Source organism: Sinocyclocheilus rhinocerous, unplaced genomic scaffold (assembly GCF_001515625.1).
Source record: "Sinocyclocheilus rhinocerous isolate Xijiao unplaced genomic scaffold, SAMN03320098_v1.1 scaffold466, whole genome shotgun sequence".
Classification (NCBI taxonomy): Eukaryota; Metazoa; Chordata; class Actinopteri; order Cypriniformes; family Cyprinidae; genus Sinocyclocheilus; species Sinocyclocheilus rhinocerous.
Genome location: NW_015631145.1, coordinates 376,725 through 397,401, shown reverse-complemented (window position 1 = coordinate 397,401; position 20,677 = coordinate 376,725). Strand labels below are relative to the sequence as shown.

The window sequence follows — 20,677 nt, the reverse complement described above, 5'->3', positions numbered from 1 at the left end:
GCAGACACTCACACTATTATTTTATAGTGATTATGAGATTGAGCTGAAGAATGAATGCTCGATCAGACGCAGGTAATCACACTCGCTCAGTCCATCTCTCTCTCATAATGCAGTGAGCTTTTAATACAGTAATACAATAAGCTTTCAATGAAGCAACTCGACGTTCCTTCGTTACGCGTTCTAAAGTGACGTTTTTGAATTAGTAATGGAGGCTTGAGCTCTGCTGTTAAACTGTCAATCTGAGATTTGAATGGTGGAAGTAGATCCACACAAAAGAGGGTTTTTAAAGACACTCCGTTGTTGTCTCTTTTTTATTTACACACTCGTGCCGTCGACCTGTTGTATAAACGCAATATCACACGAGTAGCAGTGTGATACGGTTGTATATCAGCACGCTGTGATTACCTACGGCTGAATCACAGCCGTGCTGATATATAGCCATATCGCACTGGTACTCGTGTGATATTGCTCATGGGTGTTAATAATATATTGTTAATAATGTCTATAGTTATCATTATATTACCAGTCATTTATCAGTTATTTATCAGCAAAGGTCATGGGTTAAACTGAGAAAATACTTACCCTGAATGCAATGCAAGTTAGTTTGGACAAAGCATCTGCCAAATGCAAACATATATATATAAAAAAAAAAAAAATCTGCTATCTGTATAGGCCAAAATTGACCAGTACTTCCTTAGAATCAACCGATTTCCTTTTTCAACTAACACGAAAGCTGCTTGATTTTTACAAAACCTGCATTCCACTATATCACCCACAACCAGACCTGCGCTGTCCCTCTAGTTTATTAGCAAAGGTTCAATACCAGGTCAATCAATGGCCCATCTGAGTCATTTCCAGCAAATGACCTCCTATCTGCTACTGCGTTTGAGAAGCTCCTGCTATCACCCCTCCACACGACTCCTCAATGACTGTCCATTCAGAGAGGGACCAATCTGAAACCCGGCTTACCACACAACACATGCTTTACACCACAGAGATAAGCACTGTGTTTGGGATTAAAGGCTCGGCTAGGAAATCATTATCGGACTGTTCTCATTTCTCTAGTCTGGTTGAGAGAGTCCAAACACTACAGGGTCGTTCAATGTGATGTTATACAGCATAAAAGCAGACTGTAAGAACTGAGACGTTATCTACCTGCTGGGAGAACCACCGGGTTTTAAATCACAGAATGCGACATGCTGCGTTTCATTTTTGCATAACGTTTGCAATTTGCTTAGCATATAGTCTAAAGCTAAATTACAGTTTGAATACATCTGTGTGGTTGTCTCCAACTAACCTCACATCTGTATGCAGAATTATAGGGTCCAAATGTGTTCTTTGTCCACATATCACTGCCTAAATTACAGATTCTATATGTTGGCACATGTGTGAAACTCCAGTTGAATTACAGTGTCTATATGTGTGCAATTACTAGTGCTAACAGAGCACTAATGTGCAGCATGCTTCCCTGCAGTGCTTGTTCTGTTATAAAGAGCCAAATCAATATTCATAATGTGTCAGAGAATTTATTTTTCTCTTGGTAGAAAAAAAAATCTGCTAGGACCTCAAAATAAAATGGCAAGGAAAAAAAATAATGAGTTTTAAAGTGTGCAATTAATGCATTAGGCTGGCACATATGGAGCAATTCAACTACTCTCACTTGGTGCACTGTGGGGGTTATGTTTAGCCTGAATCTCATTTAGGTCACCTGCATATTTAGACGTCAGCAGGAATGTATAATCTCTAGAAACACAAATCTAAATAACCAGGCCTGCATTCACTATGTAAACAAACAGCTAGTGTCTAAATACAATGACGATTTATGTAGATGAGAATCTGAAGGCGTTCATTTTTCATGGTCTGCTAGAAATGCATAATTCATCCTCTCCTTACCCACACACACTAGATATATGGAGCCGGGAGTAAGAGACTATTAATGTTTCTTAAAGATTGAGGGAGTCAAATGCATCAGCTTGTCAATCACACACACACAAAATGCACTCACAATGTGATCACTCACTGTCATCTGTTTTCATTTCCTGTGCAGGTCAGTAATCTGATATTAAACCATCCAAAGACATCCTCACACACCACACCAGGATGAAACACTGCTGATCTCAACAATAACAAAAACAAACGCCACAACTGAGCATTAAATAAATGCATTTAACCCTTGATAACAATGTGGCAGACAAATTAAAGTGATTGATCTGGACAATTTAGCAGCTTTCATCTTAGAAAGTGGACTGCCAGGCACTTTACAGTAGGGCAATAGGGATGAAATGTGGGTCCCCCCCATGTGACAGGCCCCTCTAGGCGCTAACGGCTGAATATTGGATACTCTGATCAGGTTAAAGCCATGAAAAATGTGACTGATTATTCTCATAAAGGTTCAGCTTTGTGTTTCAAAGCACAGACGCTATAGGAAAACAGACCAAGTAAAAAAAAAAAAAAACACCTAGTGAAAATCATGAGGAAAACCTCCAGTGAACATCCACAAGAAAATACCTAGTAAAAAAAATCATGAGGAAAACCTCCAGTAAGGAACTTTCAGTGAAAAATCAGGAAAACCTTTAATGAGTAAAGCATGAGGAAAACCTCCCTCAAATAACCTCAAAGAAACTACTAGTCAAAAACTCTGAAAAAAACCTCTAGTGAAAAACCATGAAGAAAGACCCCAATAAAATCCAATAGACCTTCACATTGAAATTCATATTCATGCACACTTCAGATCCAAACACACACACACACACACACACACACACACACACACATAACCTTATATAGGTACCAGTATGTACACACAGACATACACACACCTCCAAATAATAGTTTTGCTCTCAACAGTGTAGAACACAGGAGACCAGCGAAGAACAGTCTTTAGATAAGACTCTATTTTGCATTTGAATGGAGCTGTTCTGATTTCTGTACAGTTGGCCTTTAGCCACTCTACTATGTGTGTGTGTGTATGCATGCCCAGCAGATCCATGTGTCCCCTCTGCCTCGCGTTTTCAAGTTTATAAGTGCTGTGTGTGTATGCATGTCTATCAGTCCATCTGTTTGTCTCGCTGCCTTGCTAGTAAGAGCGATTTTACCTGCCCAAACAGATGAACTAGAGATCACAGTCTAAATAAACTCAATATTCTAGGGTGACCATACGTGCCATTTTCCCAGGACGCGTCCTAGCCAGGATTTCTATATTGCCTAAAATATCTAGGTTTTGGCTTTGTTTGCGTGTGCAGACCGGTTGGTGTATGACATCAAAATACCTCGAGAGCATTTTGAAAGCATAAGGAACCGTCTGTATGGTATTTTGATGTCATACACCGATCAGTCTGCACACGCAAACAAAGCCAAAACCTAGATATTTTAGGCAATATAGAAATCCTGGCCAGGACGCGTCCTGGGAAAATGGCACGCATGGTCACCCTACAATATTCACACACGCACGATGAGACAATCTGCATATCTTGGTAAAATAACAAGTGGGTAAAAACAATATTCAGACCATCCTTGAAGTTGCACATACTTAAAATGCTCAAAACAGGTCAATAAAATTAAGATCTCATGATTCTGACATCACACTTAACTCATTAATATACGACTGCTCATGTATACATTTCACATACATCAAAAGGCAGCAACTTGACCTGCCTGAATTAATTATATTGTGACTTATTCCAGTGTTGGCAGGTTTGCCAATAAAAACAGACGCCATTTTCATATAAAAATGTCTTAAAGAAACAGTAGCAAATTTTAACGGTCAGAGAAAAGGTCAAAATTGGTAATTAATAACAAAATCACGATACAATTTAGTGCAAGAAGCCTTGAAAAAATACGATGTGTCCCAAATGTGCACTTAATGGGAAACTACAGTCCCATGGCCTTCATCCGTGAAGTTCGTTATATCATGGGGTGTCCCATTCATCATTTTAGTTTTCAGAAGGTTGCTCACAGGCCCACAAGCCCCCAACAACACTTGGATGAGGACCTGAAGGGCTAAAGATGCCTTTTGGAACAAGTCTCTGGAATAAAAGCCTTTATATATATATTAGATTGCAACAGTGTATATTCACTCAGTGGCCTTGGTTCTGGAAGGATTCTTCTCTATTCATTTTCAAAAGTCTTCTGTAAAGCATTATAAGCCATGGACCAAATCACAACATTAAAAACTAGATGTGAAACAAAAGCAGTATTTTGGACAAAATTGGACAAAAACAACTTTAAAGATGAAAAGAACTACAATCCAATGATTGGCATTAATTAAAATATGGAGAAGTTTTAAACTTGTGATTTAAAGCTGTTTATAAGTTACAAAAATATGCATATATATGCAACTAATGTGTGTAGATAGACTGCCATTCACAGTACTTCATGGAACTGGATGGTTCTTTTGGCACACTTTTCTAATTAGTGGAGAATCATGGGTGATGCAGTTTTTCACCAGGAATTGTGCTATGAAGCACAATTATTAAAATAATAATAACAAGTTGAAATAATGCACACTGATGGCTGCAGTAAAAGAGTTGTTTAACAGCCTCGTAGCTCACAGTAGGTCTCTCTTTAAAGGTTTAAAAAGTTATTGTTAACAATCAGTTCCCCTATGGAGAAAATAAATAGCATTTTTACTTCTGGAATCCGACTGATGCATTCTATAAGGTCCCCTAAAAGCAAGAAAAAAGACAATTAGCACAAAACACAACTGATGAAGAAATAAATATGAGGGCAGAGGTCTTCACCACTGACAAATTTTCTCATTGACACCCTCCCGGGACGCAGCGCAGACCGAGCGGCCAGCGGCCAACTCCAGCTGTTCTTTAGATCACACTCAAAAACTCCCAAGCCTTGTGACGTACCCCACACCGCCTATCAATTTCAAACACCAGCAAGAAGAAGACAAGGGACAAGAGGGGGCTCGGATTTCATCTCCCCGACATACACTATGGTACAGGAAGCTTATGGTCCGGGGCGGCAGTAGGAACTCTCATTCCCAAAGCACTCCCAGAGTAACAAGAGTCAAACTCAATAACGGCACAGATAACACCACCCGGTCACAACAGCATCGCACACACTATTAGTCCTGCACAGGAAGTGGAGTTTGAGACAAGGATGCTAAAGTTGGAAACTGGCATTTAGATTGTGCCAACTTTAGCATCCTTGTATCAAACAAACCTTCAGGCGGCCAGCTTGATTGAGTTGTGTTGTAGGTGAGCAGAGTGCAAGGTTCAAAAGCACATCATCCATCAGAGTGACGGGAAGTGTTCTCTGATGATGACACTCCACCGAAACGGGGCTGTGGTTTGTACACGGTGTGTGTGTTCAAGCGTCAGAGTTTGCACCATCAGCACTCTGCACCGGCACTTTTTTTCTTCGAGAAAATAACAGATTGTTCGCTTCAACAGAGAGCTGAATCAATTTCCTCTGTCCTCAGTTAAGGGCGGAGCTGAATTTGCGCTCACACACATGCACACATACATATGATGGATTACAGGCCTTGGTGGGGGTCCCAGGAGGCTTTGCTTCAGGGGTTACGGGTAGACATCAGTGGCGCAGTCGTAGGGTGAGGGGTATCTGCTCTGCGTAGAGAGCCGAAGGCTAAGGAATTACGATGGAGGGGTCTGAGGGGTCTTTAAGGGTCATCGGGTCCAATCCCGAGCAGGAGACTGTCAAGAATAAAGCAATCTCATGGGAATCAACCCCATGGTTAGATGTTTTTGTTCTACCTGGCGAGGAACCGCAGAGGAACCTCTAGCAGGTGAGCGCCTGGCACAGTACAGGGAAGCATATATGCCTGCTGTAGTCTGGAAATGCAGATTGAAGTCAATAGTATGGACTCTGATTGGATTTAAATGACCATTCGGAATGATTCGCCATAGCTTCTGGCTCTTTTTGATGGCAGGCAATCATGTAATGGAGTTTTAAGTAGTTTAGGGTCATAGAGACCGCATCGCATCAATGTAACACACATACACACACAAAGAGATTAGGAGAGGTGCATGTATAAAAGCACACCAATATTTAGCAAGAGAAAACAAGATCACAGATAAACACATTCCAACAAAATGCAAACTACAGCGCTTGGACTGTGAGAAAACAATCTAGTTTTTATATTTATATCCTTGCTGTGCCATTCAGATCACGTATAACGTCTGAATGAATACAAATACAACAAACTGAATAAAGCAAAAACATTTGTTTACTCAAAAAAAAAAGAAAAGAGGCTAAATCCTTTCTGCTAATCCACGATGACCATCTGATCATAATGGACTCTGTTCTACGTAAATCCATTTCAATGTACATCTCTGAAAGCCACTGAGAGCAACTGTGCAGATTTCTGCTGAGAGCTATAGAATTATTTCTCAAACTGATATCATATCAATATCATATATGCATATGAATATATTCAACCACCAGATGGAGACATTTGTACTGAAAAGAGTAGGTGCTTTTATATATTATATATATATATACAGTATATATATATATATATATATATATATATTAAATTAAGTTACTAGCAGGGGAAAAAAAAAATGCATTGAAATAAAATTTAAAAAAATCTATTATAACTTCTAAATAAATAAATACAATTATTGACCTATTTTCATTTTAGAAAAAATCACCAACAAATATATAATTACATAACTATGCAATCATTATATCAAGAATGTCAGAATGTCACTGATAAATATATACATTCTACTGACTAGTTGTGCTTCTCACTTTTGTTAAAACTCAAAACCGGTCAGAGATCCGGCCTGGCAGGTCATGCACATGCTCCAACATAACACTGAATAAAGCAGTAGCTCGAATCCATTTCAGGCCATTTGCCAATCCTTGCTCTTTTCCCCATAATTTCTCTTCTATCCTGTCAGAAAGTGAGGCAAAATCCCATAAAAATAAAATGTAAAAACTTTATCATTCAGAAGGGGACAAGATTGAGCTTACAAAAGACAATAAGAGAGAGAGAATGAGAAAGATCAGTGAGTGCGTGTATATACTGTATGTGAGTGTATTTCTAGGGTTCCATGGGACCAATGATTTATCTCCTTTCCAGAGGGCTTCCTCCACATATACATACAATGAAGAATCGTTTAATATCATCTACCCAGCTGACCGATTAGTCTTGCACACACCAAGATGTGGCCATAAGATATGCCTCAAAATCTGCATGGCTCCATCTCACCGCAGCCGGCGTGTATGTGTGTGTAACGTAACATGCTGCTGATAAGAAGGTTGGTCTTTATGGTGTGGACGCTGACTCCAGCACTTCAGATATACAACTCTGACACATTCAATCAGTGATTTTATTTCTTTCTCCTTTATCACAGACTAGAGATCCGTTCTTCTTCCACCTCTCTGCCGGCACCTCACCCTCCCTCCCTCTTATCAGAAACCAACATTCCCTGTGGGCCACGGATGCATCCTGACATCCGTCTGCTTTCAACTTAATCACCCTAGAACCTGCAGAATCCGGATCCCAGGATAACTCGAACGCAGGTCAGAGGACCCAGACAGACAATGACATTTAATATCAGGCGGATGAGGACGACTGCATGTGAGTGTGTGTTTGATTAATTCACTCACACATGCTCACTTGTCCACCAGATGAGATGTTAAAAACCAGACAGATGTTTGTAGTCTGGATGTTAGGGATGAGTGGTGTGATGAGATACACCACACTATGGCAGAACTGTGTCAACCAGTAGATATTTATACTGTTAGTGGGAAGAGCAGAAATATATATATATATATATATATATACAGTGGGTACGGAAAGTATTCAGACCCCCTTAAATTTTTCACTCTTCGTTATTTCCCAAAAAGACTCATGGCTGTATTAGATCAAATGGGTGCTTCTACTAAATACTGAGCATTTTTCAGTTTTTCTTTTTTAATAAATCTGCAAAGATGTCAACAATTCTGTGTTTTTCTGTCAATATGGGGTGCTGTGTGTACATTAATGAGGAAAAAAAATTAACTTAAATGATTTTAGCAAATGGCTGCAATATAACAAAGAGTGAAAAATTTAAGGGGGTCTGAATACTTTCCGTACCCACTGTATATACAGAAATATAGAGGTACATTATACCGCTGACAGCTTTGCATTTTTTGGCAACTTTTTGACTTCAAATGTAGCTCTTACAGTCTGAATTTAAAGTTTTAAAAGGTACAGTATAAAATATTAATATTATTCTATGTTTCATATGTAATAAAATATGTTTTAATATTATTAAATTATTTAGCTACATAATGCAGCTGTTTTTGCACTGCTGTCAGACTAACAGATTTATTATGGATACTCCAAAAGATCAAACAAAAAAAAAAAATTTAAATTTAAGTTTAGTTCTTGAACTAAAATGGAAATACATAGTAAAAACACTGAAACTAATATGCTGATTTGCTGCTCAAGAAACATTATTCTTATTATCAATGTTGAAAACAATTGTGCTGCTTAATATTTTTATGATCTTTTTTTTTTTTCTTTCAGGATTCTTTGAAGAATAGATGCTTCAAAGGAACAGCATTTATTTGAAAATAAATCTTTTGTAAACATCATAAAAGTTTTTTAAAGTCACGTTTGATCAATTTAATTCATCCTTGCTAAATAAACATATTAATTTAAGACAAACAAACAAAAACAAATCTTACTGACCCCAAATATTTGAATGGTAGTGTATATATTGTTATCATAAAATAAAATTACATGATTTAAGATTTTGATCATTTTATTTTTTTATTTAGTCATTTATCAGACGCTTTTATCCAAAGCGACTTACAAATGAGGACAACAGAAGCAGATCATACCACCCACCCCTACTAGCTTTGTGTGTTCAATTATTTTCATCCTCTTTTATTAGATTTTACTGATGCTGGACACACAGTCAAACAGCTTGAGACGCAACAGAAAAGCTTAACACAAGAAAGCACCATTTTTCCACTAATTACTTAATCTCACAGTTCCAAATGCTGCCTAACCATACTCTTAATTGCTGAAGCGTATCAAAAGAACCTTTTCAAACACACCAGCCAATACCAGGCTGGTGGCCTTTTAACAAACCAGTAATGACATCTGTTTCACCCTTCCCTCATTTGCATACTTTTTAAAGGTTACAAGTGAACGAAACAGCACTTTTTGTCGCTAAGATTCAAAGTACATACACACTTTCACATTGTTATTAGCGCAGAACATTAGCAGAAACAAACACACACACATTCACACCTTTTATGCTTAATTACTGCCCCCATGTTCAACAAGCTTGTTGCCCTCGGATTTATAATACACACACCTCTCCACCTGAGAAGAGATACAGGGGGCTAATTAACATTTTCCTGGATGACTGTGTGCCCCAGGTGTGGCTTGTCACATAGTGCCCATACACAAGCTACGACCAGAGATTTCACCACTTTGGCAAATTTATTCAAAGCAGGGCTTGCCTCAGTCTGACATAGTTTTCACAATGATTTATGAACCTGGTCATTGACCCAGTTTATCCTGAGAAGGGAAAGAGAAAGACCATGAGAGAGAGGCAGAAAGAGAGAGTGGGAGAGAGACATAGAGACACAGAGAAAGAATAATAGCAACAAAAGAACAAAATATCTTTCCCATGCAGAAGCAAGGAGTGGAGTGCTACAGGGTGCGGCCTAGACCGAAATGTATCCATCATATATACATCATAGAGAGACAGAGTATGTAAAAGCTTGTCTGAGAGAGATATAAAAGCCAAATGAAGTTACATTTAAGATAAAAAAAAAAATCCAAATTCACTTCCTATCCTTTCCATATAGTATGTGAGATTAAAATGTGAATGTCCCCACAGTACATAAAACATGTATAAACACATGGTAAACAGTGTTCTCTAGTTTAGCATGCTGCAAAGTTTGTCAGTGTATGCTAAGTTGGCTAATATTTCCCACAACCCCTTGTGCTCTTATTCAACTTAGTCAGTTTTAGAAAACAAATTAATTAGTTGATGCCGAAACCGCTGCAGCAGTTCTTAAATATATCTTTGTTAGCCTAAATGCTAAAAAATTACACCCAGCTTAACATGCAGAGACAATTATTAGAATCCCATTCATACAGGAAGTTGATTTCTCTGAGACGTAAACACTGTAATGCCAAGAAAGGCCTTATAGGTACTTAATATATTTCAAGCATGTACGCATCACCAATGAATTATGTGCCTTTAGGCTACAGTAGATGTATGTGAATTGGGATTCAGCCAGTCGATCCCTGTGGCCTGTCAGCACCTTTTACACTCTCTTCTTCTTCTGCTCTAATTAAGACCTTATAAATGACAGGAAAGGGATTAATTTATGTTGAGGTAAGTGGAAAGACATGTTCGGTACTTTTAAAAGAAGAAATTCACCATTTGAAGAGGTGTAAGCATGGAAGCGCTAAACTCCACAGAAGTATGAAACAAAGAATTGTGTTGAGACAAATAAGCACTTTGCATCATCATAGTGACAAAATTAACCCTTTCACACCTCCACTCCACAGCTCTCAAGGACACAAACATACGTAACAAGATCTGTGTATTTTCTTTGTGGCATTACTAATGGTCAGTTGTTAAAGACTAGCGTTTGAGATAATCCTGCTTCAGCGGACACCTCCTTGCAATCTGCTCCTTTCACAGGCCTCTCTCTGCTTCCTGCAGCCCAGCTTGAGGTCTCTCTGATCGGGCAGCTCCAGTGGTCCACAGCGAACGCCTGCCTGCAATCTGTTTCAACCGAGCCATTCACTCAGCTTGCGGGGGTGCGGACTGACCCCATATAAGAAGGAGAGAGAGAGACAGAACCATATATCGCAACAGGAGACGACTTGTGACACGAAGATGAAAAAGTACTGGGCTTGTAACCACGGTCGGAACCCCTAAAATGAACGTCACAAAACAGTCTGGAACATTTTTCAGTTTGTCACTGAAGGCCAGCTGTTTGTTTTGGAGGTGAACGTTTTATACGTATGTGAGTCTGGGAGTATTTCATATAGATCAGATATACACAGCTGGCTATAAAATCAACATTTACTTCTTGAGAAAACAGCGCCGCTTCAGAATATTTCTACGATGTGACAGATGAAACATATTTTGCTTGGAGCGATACATGAGCTGTATCGGTTTAGATTGGCTTCGCTTCTGTGATCACTCACCAGTAAAGAGAAGTTTCATGAGTGGAAATCGGGTAACGTAACACAGCTGAGGGGTCTCATTTAAGTACAGTTCTTTCCTGCTGTAGGTTTAGTATCCTCTGTCCCACTAACCTTGCGACCCTTCACCTCTCACCTGAAAGTCATAAAACATCCTACAGCTCACTTAAACTCGTTTAGTCAACTCAGGTTGTGTCTAAAACCTGAAAAATGCTGCCTTTGCAGGCTGCATATGGCGGTAGGAAGCATTCCAATATCTGGTTGAAAGAACAAAAAAAGTGTGTGATGCACTTATTTATTTGAATCAACATTTGACTACAAAATGTTTGCTTGGTTATGTCTGAATATTGTTTTGGATCATTAGATGACGTTATAGTGTCTTGGAAACCGGTTTGTTTCCTTACAAGTTACCTTCATTCACAAAACAGTGCCCTTTTAGATTAGGTTTCAGACAAAGCATCTGACTTAGCGCCATGCTGGAAACGTAGAGAGCTAACGAGAACAGATAGGGGGAAGTGAAAGAGATATACAAGAGCTAGCAGAGGAGAAAAAAGGAATAATCGGGGACTTCATCAATTTTTCATGAATTTTCATTTAGGCGAGGAGACCCCTCTTAGTGCGATCGATAGATCAAGCTGCTGTCACACAGTTAGCACCTGGGGGCCGCCACAACCGCTTGGGAAGAGCTGAGAGGATCAGAGAAAACACACACCCCCCTGCCAGCTACACGAGTGAAAACACACACAACACACACACACACTTACTGCCTTTATACCCTTCTATATATACCCTATAACCCAAAACGCAGTTGTGTATCATCAATTACAGTTTAAAGATATAAAATGTATTCAAAAATATTACTGAAAAGCTTCCCGCAATTGCTAGCTTGAAAGTACCCTTTGCAAAAACTAAATGCAAACATCATCTCTGCATTTCCATCCTTTAACCCAAATCACCGTACTGTATCATCAATTACAGGTTAAAAATAGAAAATGCAGCAGCATTCAAAATTTACTGGCTCTCAAAACCTTCCCACAATCCCTTCATCTAGAGTTACTCTTTCCAACATCTAAACACACACACACCCTCCCATTACTGCATAGAGTCTTGGCGGCAGCACACAGAGCCAATTTAGTTATCCATACATTCAATATTTATCATCATATCCCTATTTCATGATGGATCGCTCCTATTTTCATAACAATGCATAAGAGAGGACGCAGTATTGATCAGCTCGGGTTGAAACAGACTTCAAGATAGCAGCTCACTTAGACTTCAGGTCTAGACTACAAACTCAGCGGAGCAAGACCAATACTCCTTAATCTCTAATGACTTTTGCTTTGGCATATCTGCTAAGCTAGCGTAGCTAGCTTTTATGCCACATTAAAAGAAATAAAGGCTTAAAACCAACTATAGATGCTGAAATGTATTCACTAATCACAAAGATCACAAACTCCCAAGACAATAGGCACAAGGTCTGCCCAGCAAAGAGTTTATTGGCCAGAACAGTCCATTTATCAGCAATGATTTAGCAAAAAGGCCTATCATTAAAATAGCATACTCATTGGCTGGTAGAAAAGCAAATGAGGACAGGTTAGCTGTCACTCATAATGGTCTTTGATTAGCTTGGGGTTTTGATCCCAGGGGATGTGCTCTCTCTGAAAATGCAAGTCAACCCAACAGAGACCCATCTTCAAAGCAGAACCCATCTATAGGTTGTCAATAAGCCCCCTTCCCAGATTCTGCCTTCCTGTGTAGAGTGTAAACACCCTCCTTCCATACATAGCACTTCCTTGGCATGCCCTATCATTTCCATTTCTCAGACAGAAGGGAAAACTACAAGCCTGGTAGATTGTCCTGAAACAGACTGATATTTCTAAGATTTGCTAAAACATATGTAGAGCTAATTAAAGTAAGAAGCCAACTGCAAAATAGTTCCCACTGATAGTTTTAGAACTAGGGAAATCAGGCCTTTTACAAAATCCATCAGATGCAATACTAAATCACAATTCTATGAAGCAAAAGTTGTGGTATTCTAAAAGCAGAATTGTGTAATTGTACACATTAAGGTGTAGTCTGGTCCATGGGGTTCATGGAAAAAACAAGTTCTCCAACCCTGCTTGTTACTGTGTCTCAAGACAATAATTAAAGAAATCGCATACTTACATGCTACTTCCAGTGAGGCGTTTCGACTGACTGCTTCCCCCAAGTAGTTGCGTGCCACACAAACATACGCCCCCTCATCAGGTTTGCTTCGACGGCCATGTACGATACGCAGGAAGAAGAGCGAGCCGCTGGGAAGGAGCATGCGGTGGGATCGAGGGTCATCTTTATCGGTTTCAACTCGTTCTCCATCTTTGTACCACTCCACAGTAGGGGTGGGCCGCCCCTCTGCCTTGCAGTTTAGGGTGGCTGGCTCGCCCTTGGATACAATTAGATCGGAGGGGTGTTCTACGATCCGAGGTGGAGAATCTTCCTGCCGTAGACGGGATCCTGGGAAAACAGAGAAAAAGGAAGACTTGTCAGGTCCAAACTTACATTAACATTCAACATGATATAGCTTCCACAAGACTGCAACAAACCAATTAGCATTGGTCTTAGCCAGGGGTGTCCAATCCTGTTCCTGGTGGGCCAATGTCAAACAGATTTTAGCTCATTTTTATGCCAACACACCTGTCTGGAAGCTTCTAGTCTTTCTGGAAACCTTGATAAGGTTTAAATTTGTTTAACTGGTGTTGGAGCCAAACTCTTCAGGAGAGTGGCCCTTCAGAAGCAGGACTGGACACCCCTGGTCTTGGCAATCACAATCTAACATTTTGAATCTCCAAAGAACCTTTAAGCCAGAAAAAGTAAGGTTTGAGTTGGGAAAATCTTAATAAATACTCCCTTAAAACAATCCTTTATCTCTACTGCCAGTTGTTCACTGAGCATACAAAAGCAATGTTTCTGAGCCAAGAAAAGCCATGTCAAAACACAACCCATCTCTCTGATCCAGCACACTAATTTAGGGTGCCGCATAGTGAGCTGGCAAGCCATTGGGGACTTGCCCTCTGTGACAGAGAGGTTCAGGAGTTTAGACTCACACTGTGTTAAAATGCTAATCCCTTGAGCGTTCCCCTGCATGGCCCTGCATTTGGTATGGATAAAGCTAGCAGCCCATGCTAGGAGTCTGGCCCTTATGATAATAGATTGCAGAAAGAGCAGTGTGAGCCTTAACCTTAGAGATAAGAAGCCAGAGGCCACCCTGCATTTACATCACTAAGGCACGGGCCAAAGAGGGACAAAAGCAGCCGCTGATCCCCCCAAAACCCGGCCAAAAAGAGATGCTAAGCCCGAACCGCTACCATCAGATGAATGCTGTAAGCTTTACACGCTTCAGTAGCACATGGCTAGCTTGGAAACACCCTTAAGATTGTAAATGCTGATTTTCTACTTCTTTTAGGGATTTAAATCGCTTAACACTAGGAGTAACTGCAAAGGGGAAGGGGATATGATTTTAGCATATGATTGTTCAGTATAAGAAGTGTGTCAGGCATCTTTGTGGGGACCAAAAAACATACACTGTGGGCCTCATAATGACCAAGTTTCATAGAGAGAAATCTAAAAAAAAAAAAAAAATTAATAAAAAAAAAGAGCATAACGCAAGATCATCAACAAGACCAAGAAGTTACATATACAAATTAAGCACAATATGTTTTTAGCTTTTTCTAGGCACTGCTAGTGGCTAAACCTCCCGAGAGAGTAGCATGCTAGCACACAGCTCTGTGCAGCTTTGTTTGTTTAGCACTGCTAAAACAGCTGCTTGCTAGTCGTTTGTTCAACACAAACCACTGCAGAGCGCAGACTGGACCTCCTACGCTATGAGAGCCCCAGTGGCAACAGCTAGCTTGAGCTAAACTCTTTCGGTTGCTGATGTCTGGAACTGCAGTAAAACAGAGCATTTATTTAGGGTGTTTAGAGTCACTGCTAAATGCGAGATCCACGCTGCCTATTCTTACCTGTTGGACCAGGACACAACATAGCAGAGAAGCAAGCTTGTTTGTTAGTATGCAAATATGTTTTGCTGAGTCTAGCATGTGTTAGTGTGCTCTAAAAGTTAATTCTCTCCTGCAGTCCAGTACGGACTCTATTAAAGGGAGCAAGGACTCCCCACTTCACCTAATTTGTGCTAATTCCTGCCATTTCCCACTCATTGATTAATGATCATTCCAGCTGTGTGCTATCTAAGTGGGGTCACACACAGGACCCAGTGCAGACTTGGGGGTCACACAAGGGACTAGCTACTGACAGGGCGAGATCTTATCCTGTACCCTCTCCAGGTTTCATGTTTAAGCTGTGCTACATACTATGAAACCGAGCTCTGCTGAAGTTTGCAGACACACTGATTTTGCTCTCTCTCACTGCCTCTCGCATTTCTCCTTCTCCTTCCCTATTGACAGTCTGCATCCCTCAAAAACTGAGGTGTCAAACTCATTTAAGGTCAGGGCATTTACTACGACCTGATGCAACCTTGGTGTAACCATGCAGAGAATATGCCCTTCTGGATCTAAAGAAGTCCAGAATCAATTTATACACATACAAATTTTTTATGAATTAACACAAATGTTTATAACATTTTGTTTCTCATTTATGTTTATGTCCTGCTTTCAGCAATCCGAAACAAGATCGTTTGATGTTGCAAGTGACTAAATGAACAAACCACTAATTAACATTATGACATTGATAAATGGGGTGGGTCGAGATAAGGGGATGATGGTGGGACCATGTCCGCCAAGAACGCACATATACACACATATTAACTGCTATCTCACTGGAGCATCTGTTTAGCTTCTAATCGACAGCCACTGGCAGAGACTTTTACATGACTGAGGTGAATATGCTTGCACTTGCCATGCGATTCGATTTTTATTAGTCTAATTTCTTTTAATCCAATTTGTATTCCAATCTGCAACCTCTAATCGTCTGAACCTTGAGGCGCCATCTGCTTGCTGTATTTTTTTCTTTCGTCTTTTTATCCATGGACAAATTTTGCTCAGCAGATGCTTCTAAAATTGTGCTTTTCCCTGTTAAGTGAGGAACATAAGGAAATATGAAAACAGATAGAGGATAAACCAATAAAAGGGAATATCATTCTCTTCATAGCATAAATGTAGCCCATTGTTTTTTGACTAGGTACTGGGGAGTAACTAACTAAAAGTAGTGATTCTAGTAACTTAACTAGTATCGAGCAAGAAAAATATTACTTTAATTTTACTATGCTACATATTTTGAAAGCCCAACGCTGTTTTTTTTTTACCTCTACAGATATACAACAGTCAAACCTTGCTGTTTTCCACTCTTGAAATTGTAAAACCTGTTTTTACAGTGACCACTATAACAGGGTCAATCATACAGGCAGACAAACCATTACCCCTAACACACTTGTGGATGTAGCACATTAATAGTAATTTTTTTTCTATATTTTCTCCCATCAGCAGACTAAGCCACTGGCAAAGTCAATTTATTTCCTTCCCACTCTCTGTCTCTTTGTTTATCTCTCTCTTTCTCTTCCTGCTGCCCTCTCTTAATGCGATCATTGCTTGTTGTACAATCAAGTGCTCTTGGCCGCCTGGGAGAGTGCTCTTTACTATGTCTCTGAGCGCACACCATTCAAAGAACAATTTCCTCTTCCCTTGGACCCCCCAGCCAGCCCACACACACACACACACAGGGGCATATATGCATATGCACACACATTTGGACTGGGGAACACACACATGATGCTTGGAAAACCGTGTGAGAAACTGTAGACATTCCAATCGAGTTTGATTCATGCATTCATAATCATTCTTGAAATTACATGTAATGCACTGATGCAATTTATATACATAAATTTTCCAGAAAGTATATTTTAGCGGGAAAAAAAATATGGAAATAGCATCATCTACCTCCATCTCATCTAAGTTTCCTAAAGCCTGTCTCCTCCTCCTCGCCATATGCAGCCTACAGAATCAGTCGAGGAGGAGGATGTGTTTTCTATGGATGAGAAAGCCTAGAGGGGGTGAACTGTCATGTTAGTCATTGTTTACAGGCTGGTTAAGAACAATAGCTCACTTGCAGAACCTCCCTCTTGTCTCCTGCATGGGGAAAGGTCTAATTTCATCCTTGTTCATATCGTGCCACCACTTAATGGATGGTGAAGGACAGAAATAGTAGTTTGAACTGTTTTTCTTTCTGAGCCTACTGCTGAGCCATCTACAGTACATTTCCATAAAGTTATCTTCATCTGCTCTGTTCTCCTCGCTGCAGGAGTCATGGCACCCACAAACAGGACCTCTTTAATCTTAAACTGTTTCTCTGAGACACCAATAAGAACAAATGAAGACTATCACAACTCTCCTAAGCAAAGACCCAAGTAATCTCACATATCTACTCAAGAGTTTCAGAAAAGATCTCAAACTGTTCTGATCAGTTACCAAATTATCTAAGCTTCACTACATAAATATATCTATATTTCTATTTTTCCCTAAGGGTATTTAGGAGAAATCTGAGTCGATGTTGATACTTCAAAAAAACCCTGAGAACCATGAAAGAGCAAAAAACATTCAAATTTTCTTCTGGGCACAAATGACCATGTATGCCACCTCCGCCGCTCTTCTAATAACTCTGCCATGCAATTATGCATGTGCAAATCAGAAATCTGTGATTTTCTTCGTAATTATTTGTATTGGTTCTCCTGAGATTTACCAGCCATTCACCATCCAAATCAATAGCCAGAGCTACCCACCCACTGCAGCAAGGCCAGAAAGCCCCCAGAGGATGCATCACTTATTGTGTGTGTGTGGAGCTGTGATCAGAGGTTACACACGGGCAACGTCCCAAAGGTGTTCTAATTACACTGTTCCATTGGCAATAAATAAAAGGCGAGGAAAAGAGGTCACTGTTTGACGAATGGTTATCTCAGGATTTTGATGCGGATTAACATTCATTGAATTAGTATGCGCCTGAAGGAATGTCACAGTAGAAAATTATTTATGGTTCGATGAGCATACATACGAGAAAATAATGTCCTTGTTTTTGTATTTATGATATTTTAAGCAGCAGAAACGAAAGTTGAGATTGAAAGAATGGGGTCAGAACAAAATGGTAGTGACTGGTTTCCTATCTATCTATCTATCTATCTATCTGTCCATTCATCCGTCTATCTATATATCTGTCATTCCACCCATCCATCCATCCATCGTCTACCGTCTATCTGTCTATCCATCCATCCATCTATCTATATATCTGTCATTCCACCCTATCCATCCACCCATCGTCTACCGTCTATCTGTCTATCCTTCTATCCATCCATCCATCCATCCATCCAATTTCAAGACTTCCGATTTAAACTTTTAAAATTTTCTAACATGACTTATCTTGACAAACTTGGCATTTCTATATAAAAAGTTACATTCATTTCTTTGAACTCCAATGTATTTTAATTCAATTCCCTTACATTTAAATCCAAATGGCAGTTCTGCTTCCTGTTTGCTACAGTTTGCTAAGGGTGTCAACACAACCCTGTTTCAAACCACATCCCTGTTCTCAGTCTTGTCAAATCTTACAGGAAACAAAGTGAATTTGTTCAGAAAACTTAGCAAACACACAAACAAACATGGAAAACTGAAATGCTGGAAGGGTTTGAGTTTTATGGAAGCCCTTTAACCCTGATAGGTTACACTTCAGTTCCAGGCACTGGAAGTTCTCTATCTCTGAGAGGAATATCTTCGCTCAGGCAAGTCTGACAGCGACTCGTTCATCATGTCATCAGTGGAAAATATAAAAATGTCTGTGGGGAAACAGGGATGATGTTACTGGATGCTTTCAGACATACACACACACAGCTCTGAATATGCACGGCACAACCTCGCACGGAAAGGCACGCCCTTGAAGATTCATCATGTCGCCACCCTGTCACACTACACACACACAACGCCCGCTCTCCGGTGTCCGACAGAGGTAAGTTTTGAAAACTTATCTCAGATGAAACTGCATAACATATACTGTACAGTACACAAGCAAACCCTGGTAAACCTGAGCTGTGCGGTATCTGACCTGTCTCCATCTGCACAGACATACACGTGGAAAGCAAACACGAGAGAGCCTGATAATTCCAGGAAGCCTATATTCCTCTTCAAAAAAGGAATGTTTCCAGATATTGCCTGTCTATGTATCTCGCTCTCTCTTACACACACTCTTCCCCTGCAGTGAGTTATTGACTTTGTATCAGTGTACGCTTCTCGAGTCCGCTCCTGCGGTGAGATATAAATAGACACAACTGGAGGAATGAGAATTTAATAATCAAAGATAATGGCTTTGTACATATTTATACTCCAGCGGCATCTACTTCCTGTCAAGTTGTCTCCTTCATTCTCAAATCTTTCCTCACACCTCTATGTTCTCCTCACAGGATACAAGTTATCTTCATCTCTGTCTGCCGCTTTCTATCAGCAGTCTTCCCTCTATCGCTCTCTCCCTTCAGAAAATGACCTGTCAGGGCCTTGAGAGAAAAAAGGGAAGGCGTGGAAGACAGAATTCCACGTTCAGAGGAGGGCAGCAACCCTCATCAACACGTTAGTCAGTGCCTCAAACCCCTCCTTTTCATCCTTTCACTCCCTCCTTTCTTCTGCATTCACATCAACTCTCTCGTTTTCTCTCAGGCTGATGAATGGATGAAAGGATCTAAGGTCTGGCCCTTATGGAGGGCTGGATAGAATGTTCTCTGGTACGTTAGATCAACTGTTTGGCAATTTATATATATATATATATATACAGTGCACAGCACAAATGAGTACACCCCCCTCTAAAACTTAACAAATTCAGCAATTACTCTTTACTTAGAAGACATGTTAGGGTTCTTTGGAGATGTAATGTTCCAACAAACCTGCTTGATCAATTACCAACGAAGAATGCCAAAATTATTCAGCAAAATAAGATTTTCTTATCAAAGTGATACAATTTTGTGTTGCAAAAATGAGTACACCCTCCTGAAAGTTACTAAATAAATAAAAAAAGTGTATAGGTTTAAGGCTATTTTTGATCAACAGGTAAGTATATTGAACCAAACTTTTAAAGACAAGTAATTTCCTGACAATTAAAAGTGTTATATAGCCCACTGAATCATACTCAGACTTAATGCTGGCAGCAGTGGAACCACTTGGGAGAGAACTGCCAGGTGACTTATTTCTTAGCATAAAAGAGGACAATGGTACAAGAGGAATACCAAATTATTGTTTTAAGTGTGAAAATATAGCAGAAGTAGCACCAACATTCAAAAACAATGGACTTGTGATAAAACTCCTGAAATAATCAGGTCTTCACTTTAAGTTTTCATTTAGTGATGAGTGAATTTTTGCTAGAAAAAGAGCAGGAGAAACACTGTGAAAGTGTCTCAGAGCCGGCAAAAGCTGTGAAAAGAGTGACACTTTATCTCACAGAGAATGACGCAGCCTGCAGAAGTGACATGCATGGTTGTTGTCACCACTAGAATTACCTACTGTAGCCAAAGCA

The 20,677-nt window shown here is 39.9% G+C and overlaps 1 protein-coding gene across 1 annotated transcript in view; it reads right to left on the bottom strand.

The window, feature by feature from the left end:
* Window positions 1-20,677, bottom strand: part of robo2 (roundabout, axon guidance receptor, homolog 2 (Drosophila)) — a 351,523-nt gene that overhangs the window by 165,126 nt on the left and 165,720 nt on the right. The window contains exon 2 of the mRNA XM_016554373.1: window positions 13,313-13,639. Coding sequence (XP_016409859.1) covers window positions 13,313-13,639 — 327 coding nt within the window. The remainder of the gene's footprint in view (window positions 1-13,312; window positions 13,640-20,677) is intronic.